This window comes from Nicotiana tabacum, chromosome 5 (genome assembly GCF_000715075.1).
Source record: "Nicotiana tabacum cultivar K326 chromosome 5, ASM71507v2, whole genome shotgun sequence".
Classification (NCBI taxonomy): domain Eukaryota; kingdom Viridiplantae; phylum Streptophyta; class Magnoliopsida; order Solanales; family Solanaceae; genus Nicotiana; species Nicotiana tabacum.
Genome location: NC_134084.1, coordinates 9,777,204 through 9,786,455, shown reverse-complemented (window position 1 = coordinate 9,786,455; position 9,252 = coordinate 9,777,204). Strand labels below are relative to the sequence as shown.

At 33.0% G+C, this 9,252-nt stretch overlaps 1 protein-coding gene across 1 annotated transcript; it reads right to left on the bottom strand.

Annotated features, from left to right (window-relative positions):
• Positions 1–302: 302 nt before the first annotated feature.
• LOC107777993 (cytochrome P450 81C13-like) lies at positions 303–3,959 on the bottom strand. Its single transcript, XM_075253325.1, has 2 exons — positions 2,915–3,959; positions 303–997 (listed from the first exon to the last, which is right to left on the bottom strand). The coding sequence occupies exons 1-2, from the start codon at positions 3,851–3,853 to the stop codon at positions 374–376; spliced, it is 1,563 nt and encodes a 520-aa protein (XP_075109426.1). The 5' UTR covers positions 3,854–3,959; the 3' UTR covers positions 303–373.
• Between the last annotated feature and the right edge of the window lie 5,293 nt (positions 3,960–9,252).

The window sequence follows — 9,252 nt, the reverse complement described above, 5'->3', positions numbered from 1 at the left end:
GAAATTTGATTCTTTTAATATGATTTATCCTAGTTTTTCAATCATCGAAACACATTCATACTCGATCATGCTCAGCCAACAAAAGCTAGAGAATACTAGATTTACAAGGTCAGATCAAACATTCATCATTTTTATTCAAGATACGAAATACTACTAAGAGAAAGTAAAACATCTTGTAATCGATTTTTTCTCTCCGGCATTTACTCTTTATTAACATAACCTTTGAATTATTTCTTATTTATCATCCATTGTTGATTAACTTTTCACAAAAATAGCAGAACAGAATAGTGACAAATACCTTATAAAGAGCATCAAATCATACGTGTGTAGCATAGTGGGTATAGAAGTTTACATTTGGCATAGACAAATTGCCTCAGAGGTTGGATAGATGCTGGACAAGATCTTCGCGCGGAGTGCAGACAGCCTTTAAAGGCTTGTTTTGCATAGTCATTCTAGAATTATAGCTTTCCTCCAAGCTTTCTGTTTCCCCAATTTGCCAGTCAAAGCATTGAATAAGTGCACCTAATGCTAAAGAAACTGCTCGCAATCCCATATCAGCTCCAGGGCACGCTCTTCTTCCCATTCCAAATGGTACAAACTTATAATTGAACCTTTCTGTTTCTCCTTCCGTTGCCTCAAATCTTTCTGGCTTAAACTTGTCAGGCTCCTCCCATACCTTGGGATCCCTGTGAATGGCCCAAGCGTTAACAAATAGCAATGTATTTTTTGGTACATCATATCCTCCAACAATACAATCTTCAGTTGAAAAATGAGGCAATAGAAGTGGTACCGGAGGATATAATCTCATTGTCTCATTAACAACGCAATACAAATACGGAAGCTTGTTGAGGTCAGATTCGTTCAGCAAGCGTTTGTTCCCAACTTTGTTGTCAATGTCAGCTCGTAGCTTATATAATGTGTCAGGGTGAGCTACAAGAAGCCTTATTACCCATTGGATGGTTGTTGATGAGGTCTCTGTTCCTGCAATAAAAACTACCTGCAACAAAATAAATGTGGCCATCATAAAAATTTAAAGGATCTATTTTTATGTTAACATACATATACAATTTATATTTGAATAATATATTTGTCGGACTTCATGTTCATGTGCTCATTTAAAATCTCGGAAATACAAACGAAGTTTACCATTTTACAAAAACAAGTAGAATTAAAATTATGGGTGGCAAAAGTGGCACAAACCCATTTGACCCATCCAGGTTTTAATGGGTTGGACATGAGCTACTTTAATGATGGGATAAGTTTTGGCACGACCCAACTAAACTCATTTGTTTTCAGTAGCCCAAATCAGCCCATGATTTAAGCCCAAACTTGCCCACGAACAACAATTGTCTTTTACAGCTTCTAAGGATGTGTTTTGATATGAAGTGATTTTATCACTTATTTTCTCATGTTTGATTGGTGAGTGGAAATTTTTTTCCGAAAAATATTTTCTAGTGTTTGGTTAAAGAATCGAAAATATTTTCAAAAGAAAATAATTTTTTATGCTACTTTTCTCAACTCACTCCACCCAAATCCCCATGTTTCCTTTGACCCCCCCCCCCCCTTCTTCCTCCCAAATACCCAACGTTTTCAACATTCTATATTCTTCAAGAATTCAATTAGTTTTTTAAAAAATCCACACAAATCCAAAGAAACTAAGTGATGCTTTACTTTTTCTCATAAGAACAACATTGAGATTTGAGCTTTATAGCTGAAAAGAAAATATTCTTTTTCTTGTCGAAACAAAACAAAAGTATTCTTTCTATAATATGAAAAGAAAGTACTCATTTATCGAAATGAAAGAAAATACTTTTCTACAGCATGAAACGAAAGTATTTTTTTTGTTGTAATAAAAGAAAATACTTTTCTACAACAGGAAAAGAAAATACTCATTTTGTGAAAAAGAAAATATTTTTTCTACATCATGAAAAAAGTATTTTTTTTATTAAAATAAAAGAAAATACTGTTTCTACAACATGAAAAAAGTACTCATTTTATGAAAAAGAAAATACTTTTTCTATATCACGAAAAGAAAATACTTGCTTTGTTGAAACGAAAGAATTTTTTTTTCTAAATCGTAAAAAATATTCATTTTGTTTAAATAAAAAAATATACTCTATCTACAACATAAAAAATAAAAAGTGAATAGGGATAGGGAGGTACAGGTGTAGGGTGGGGATTGGGGTGGTGGGAGGTGGGTTGGGTTGGGTAGAAAGTTCTAATTTTACTATTTTTTTTTATTATTCAGATCTTTGTTAGTATTATAAGATAAAGAACTATCAAATAAAGTTCTAAATTTAAACTGAGGAAAGAAATCATTATGCATAAACTGACATTTACTTCAAAACACAAAACAACTTTTACATGCTTGTTTAAAAATTGGGAATATTACAAAGATTTGGGTCAATTTAGATAGGTTGGGTTACAATCCATTGTATAGCCCATCTTGACCCATGTAAACTTTGGAAAGGGTTGGACTTATTTAATGAGTCGTTCCATCTAGACCAACCCAAAAACAGTCAAAACAACCCATTTGTCACACCTATTAAAATTAGCTCTAACAAGTCGAGATTAGGCTGCTTATTGCCAAGCAAATGCAATCATGCATCAATCAAAATGAGGACTATATAATAATAATCTAAACAGAGGGAAAAGACCAATTAAAAAGAATGAAATGAGAGCACTAATTTTGAATATATCTACTTTAAGAGACAAGTATTGACTAATCAATCCTAGATGAGATGCACATGGAATTCACGTTTTTGAAAGTGACAACAAAGAAAAGAAGTCCGCATGATAAGAGTATATATCTACTCTAAATGTAAGCAGTCACATCAAACTTAGATGAAAGTTTAATTTTTTTATTTTTCTTTTATTTTCTAAAAGAAGAAGGCCAAAATAACAGGATACCAACCAGCATAATACTTTTGATGATATCATCTGTGTAGAATTCAGGCTCTGATTCTTGAAGAGACAAGAGATTTTCGATCAGCGTGGTTTTCTTCTCCCTGTTTCCAACAGTAGTATTAGATTGTGTAACACTACTTTTCTTGTGTCGAAATTCATCAAGCAAGCTGTTCAAGAATTCATTTCTTTTATTGTGAATTGAGGCCATCTTCTTCTCCAGCCCTTTGTAACCAATCCACCTGAATACTGGCAAGAAATCACACATATTCAAGAACGATATAGTTACTAAGAAAGTCCCTCTAAGTTTTTCAATAATTTCTATGCCCTTTTCCTTGCCAGCATCTTCCTCCTTCACAATATGTCTGCCAGCAATAATTTTGGTCATAAGGTTGAAAACAAAAGTAAAAGACCAGTTGGTCAAATCGATATTTTTGCTACTATCCTTTGAGAATTTGTATAACGAACGGATAAATATTCCAACTTCTTGATCTCTAAGGATAGAAGATTTCTGTAGGCTATGTGAAGAGAAGAGTTCAACGACAGTTAATCGGCGAAGAATTCTCCAAAGTTGGCCATAGGGTGCCCAAACATAGACAGTATAATTGTAGGTAAACTTGTCACCGGCCATGGTCTTGGGCCTATTTGCGAATACGATATCATTCTTGGTTAAACATTCTTCAACAGCAGATGGTGAGGACACAACAATCACAGGCATAGAGCCCAACTTGAGGTATAAAACAGGACCATATTTAGCTGATAAGGATGTTAGAGTCAGATGGAGAGTTTTCTTGAGAAGGTAAAGGTGACCAATTATTGGAAAAGAAAATGGACTTGGAGGTAGATTTCTTCTCTGATGGAAAATATATTTGATTAAAGTTGGAAGAAGAAACAGTGCTATAGCTAAGTAGAAGTAGGAAGAGAATGAGTAGGAGTATTGGTTCTCCATGGTTGAATCAAACAAGAAAGATTGAGCTATAAAATGAAGAAGAACCACTTAAGTTGACTATTTAAGGAGACACTATTTAGCATTGGATAATATTTTAGTTGGAAATTAGAAAAATAACTTGGTGAGTTTCTTTCAACTTTTTCTCCTATCCCCTACTCGGAGACGTGTTAAAATGATGTGTTACAATTTGAAGTTTGGGTTTGAAATTTAAATTATTGAATTTTAAATTAATAATTTGTACATATTTAATATATATTTTAAAATAAATATAAAATTTAAACGAAAACTACTAAGTTCAAACGCGTAACTAATAAGTCATCTCCGCTCCTACCACACCCCTAATTTAATAATAATAAAAAAAAAAGGGAAAAAACGTGATGAAATATCAATTCCAAAAGACAACCACAGAGTTTGAGGAGACCACGCAAGAGACTGCCTATTTTCTATTGAAGGAACATTAAAAAATACAGAAAAGAACAAATCTTAAATAATGAAAAAATAAGGTTGTTTGACTCAAAAATATCCAAACCTTTTTGAACAAATCAAAGAATATGAAGGGGTAAATCTTAGTCAGACATAATTAATTCCAGATCAAAAAATTAGTAGTATGGATCGCATACAAGATAAAAGAGATGTAAATGATCTTATTGAAATTCAATATTGTGTCTCCCATCGATCGATAAGGGATAACTTTACATGTTCTTCTATGGATTACTTCATTCCTATCAAGAATACAAGAAGAGAGCTTCAGAGAGAGAAAGAAGGGAGTCACCCTCTTAATCGAAGGTTTCCCCCCACTATATATAGTCAAGTCACCCTTGTCCTTTACTTGGGCCGACGCCCTCTTGCCTCCAATATGTCTCGATCGTCCCTTTAGGCGTTGTTTCTTCCGACTCAGCGGGTGTCGGAAAAGAGATGTAGAGTAGACTACGCTATCTTTCACTGCCTAATCACCTTGTTAGTTTAGTCGTGACGGTCAAATTTTGACCAATACAAAGGTGCTATTTGTTGAAATGCCAGAACAAAAATTTCCCAGTCTAATTGGCAAATGACAAATGAGAAACATGACATATTCTCATTTTGCATGTGTTGAATCATGTAAACGTCTGATTTAAAACAAATAAAGACTTGAGAATTTTAAAAATTAACAGTTTTACGAATAGGCTTATCATGACACTTCAGCGCATTGAGAGGACTAACACGCAAATCTCTAAAGTATTATCACTTCAATTTTTGACTACCTGTTACTACTCATCTGAATTTTCAGACATCTTCTTTTAGTTTACCAATTCTAACAATTTTAGAAAGTAAATAGAAACTGAAAAAAAAATTATTTAATGCATAAAAGACTCCTAATAAGAAAAGGGGAATTTCCAAGCACTACAATAAAAAGGGGATTTAGCGACAATTGCTTATAACAATAAACTAATTGCCGCTAATATATTCATGAAAGACAAATATTAGCGGCCAATAAATTAACGAGTAATTAGTATATCTTTATTTGTCATTCAAGAGAACAGATAGTAAAACTATTGTTTTTGCTTTTAGTATTGCCTTTAATTTTTATTTTTTCCTCTAAATAGCTTCCCGCCTAAATATATACCCTCTCAATTTAGACTAAAGATTATAAAAAAAAAGTTAAATCAGGAGTTACCTTAATTGAAAAACCCTATACTACAAAAATCTCATCCGCTAGCATCCGCAACTAAAATTGCTGGCCACCATAACAACCAAAAGAGTCAATAAATTTCTATCTCTATCTTGTGTAGGTGTTGAGTTGATTAAAACTTTCTTATTAGTTGGGTCTATGGCTTTGATTGTCGATGATCATTCACATCTTTGTATCTTTTTTAATTTGGAATTGACGAATCTATGGCATGGTTTTAAATTAAACAAACTATTAATTTTATAGCATATTTTTTATATGGAATTATTCTTATAGTTATTTAACTTCATTGTTCCTATATTCTAGATCTATAGTTGTTTATAGAAAAGCTGGTTTGACCAATTCAAGGTGAAAATGGGGTTGAACCAAAATAAATTTTATTTATAAACTTTTTTTATAATATAGATTTTAGAATAGCATTTATCTGCCAAAGCTTGTTTGGTTGTGTAAGGTGGAAGTGGTTGAACATGAACAAGCTAGTTGATTTTTTCAGAAAATTTAAAATTGAAAAAACAAATCAATTGAGCTCTGACATGCCTTTCTTTTAGTACTATTTTTTGTACTAGTACAATATCCTAGTTATTCAGATTTTATAAACCTACAAATGATCAATGTATTCTAAGTTAGTAGGGAAGACGATTGATTGGAAAATTTATTAAAGTCAACAATGTTGTTATAATTAGTACTATTTATCCATCTTCTTTGGTATTCCTTCTTTTCCGGTTCAAATAATAAAGTTAATGTAATTTTATTTCTAAGAAGTGCTCGGGATAATTTTTGATTGATATATCTTAAATTTTTGTGCTATGGATTTATGCATTAAGAAGATGATTTAGTTAGTATTTGTTCTCAATTTGAAGGTACACATGATGAGTTCATAAACTTATGTATTGTTGAAGTTGCAACTAATGAGCAGGAAGCTCATTTAATTGGAATTTACTCAACTCATGTAGTATCTCTTTGTGAACCGTGTGCTTTTAAGGACCATAAAATATTGATTGAAAATGCACATTTATTTTCGTACAACTACTTTTCTCTTGCAAGCTTGCACAATCCATTACAAACACTTGCTTAATATTCCCAAACTGATAAGTCTGTCAAGTCCTTATCCTTAAAAGAAAATCATGAAAAATCTTACAGCTTTTAGCATATAGTAGCAGCACAAAATATGATACAACTATAATTTTAGAGAAAGTATGCAAAAGCTTTTGGACGAGACGAAAATTACCATATATTACAGTATTCGTTCAACATATTTGGTATGTATTTTGATTTCCTTTCGGTTAAAATAAAGTTGTATTGATTTTAATTTTTTCTGATACCCTTTTCGATTTGTTACAGGTGGAAGCTATTACAGTTGGCATAAGTCGAACACACTTCTATTTCATTTCTTCATCTCGAGAAGCATGAGACATCAATTTCGTGATGGTCAAGAGCGAGAAACTAGAGCTGTCAAAGTAAATTTGGATCACATCAATTCTATAAGTAATTAGTTTCTAACATTTTCGTTTCTTCATGCAAATAGGCAAAGGTTTATCTAAGAATGATAAAGCCCAAAAATTTACTTTACAGTATTGGCTAGAAGCTTTAAGTAAATTATGTATGTGATCTATCTGGATTTTTCTTTTCTTTTCTGAAAACACAATGTGTGTCGATTATGTATGTAAATATATGAAGAGCAACAAAACCCAACATATATAACGAATGAATTACAAAATCATATTTCTTTCATGCTCCTTTGTGTCCATCGTATTATTCAAGTAAAAAAAATATTTTATTTTTTTTATTTTTCGCGCAACGTGCGGGTACGAATACTCGTTGTGATAGAAAACAAAGAGATGCAAAAATGAGAGGCAAGCTGCTCAGAAAGATCATGGGACTATTGTAATGCAAAACCTGAAGGAGGGAGAAGTTTTATGGTGTGCCTCACACAACTAACATTAGTTGTATGAGGCTCCTTTTTGTCTTACAAATTTGTGGACCCCAATCTTACACTTCTGGATCCACAAAACTGTGAGACAAAAAAAGATGCCTCATACAACTAGCGCCAATTGTACGAGATACAAAATAAAATTTTCCCTAGCGAGGGTAGTAAATTTTATCCAAATACAAGATGAACAGTGGCAGACTGTCAGAGGCAAATCAGCTGCTAAGGGAGAGCAAAGCGGTGGGCGACATGAGTTGAATGTCGAAAATGGTTTTTGTCCATTGGATAAGACAAATTCCTAGTTACAAAAGGCAGGATGTATGACTAAATCAAGGAAGGAACAGAGGAATGGAGAGGTAGATTCGGGGGCACATCTTCTTATCATATCCAAGCATGAATCTTATTACCTGGAATATTAGAGGGTTTAATAAATGCTACAAGCAAAAAGAGTTTAAGGAGTGCTTGAGGAATAAAAATATTTCGTAAATAGTAGTCCTTGAGCATAGAATCAAAGAAAAGAATGCACTTAGAATGAAGGATAAGGATAGTAAGGGTGGGGCTGGTATCACAACTATAGTCAAAGTAATAGAGGTAGAGTACGAATTCTCTAAGATCCTAGAGTAATTAATTATACGATGATAAGTGCGCTAGAGGAGTGTATCCATGGCAAGGTGATATGTAATAACATGAACATATAATTCTATTTTGTAGTTGTTTATGGGCTACATACCATTGAAGATAGGAACATGTTATGGGAGGAACTTCGAGCAATTCAAGGCACTCAACAGCGACCTTGGTTAACTACGGGAGATCATAACACTATCCTCTTTGCCCAGGATAGGCATTGTGGAAGCCATGTACACGTAGTAGAAGTAAGAGATTGTATTGACTATCTGTTTGATACTGGTATAGTTGTTATGTAGACGTATGGCGTGTGGTTTACTTGGACTAATAGTCACGTCTTCAGCAAAATAGTTTGGGCTTTGGTGAATGCATATTGGATGATTATTCTTCCCCATTGTTTAACCAGAAAATAGGAATTTCGGTCAAAGCTTAATTTTAGAAGAACTCGCATTACTGATAATTAAATATGAAACAAATAAGAAGAATTAAATTAAAAGATAGCTGAGTAAGCAAAAGAAAGCAAAGTAAATCAGTGTATTCCAATAATAATCCGTGTCCCTTTACAAATGTTATTTCTCTCCTTTTATAGCTATTTCTAAGTACTACGCTTCTTTCCTCTCATAATAGAGCCATAATGAGCATTTAATGGCATTATTGTAACATTATAATTGGTAATCATAACTGTTTCGTGAAGATTCTGTAATGTTTTCCATCATTGATGCTCATTAATTACGGATAATACGTATCTGTACTTTTTGCTATCTAGGTTCATTCCTCCGATGTCTCTTCAAATTAACAAGAGATTCGAGTAACCGTTCCTTTCTATTTTCTTGAATCTTTGCATGTACCTATTAAGGCTCGTGTCTCTTTGAATACTCTTTGCTAGCTGTCATTCTTTCATTTATCCATGTGTCTTGACATGTTAGCACATAATTAATTCTAAATGTTAACTTATTTTTCCAATACAGATAATCCTTCCACTTGCCATTTATTCATCAATTGAATATTTGGGAACTTGATCTCATTAAAGCGGAAATTTTTGTCACCATTCTACATATCATCATACCTTCTCCAGAACTGATGCTTCGCATGTCACTTCTATTTAATGCATGTGACACGTGGTGATGTTTGATTGGTTATCCAACCCTTCAGTGCCTTTTAAGGCTTTTTTACGGAGTACAT

Coding starts and splice junctions, on each gene's coding strand:
- LOC107777993 (XM_075253325.1), bottom strand. CDS start 3,853: ATGGAGAACCAATACTCCTACTCATTCTCTTCCTACTTCTACTTAGCT. Junction 998..2,914: donor TCATCAAAAGTATTATGCTG/GTTGGTATCCTG, acceptor ATTTTGTTGCAG/GTAGTTTTTATTGCAGGAAC.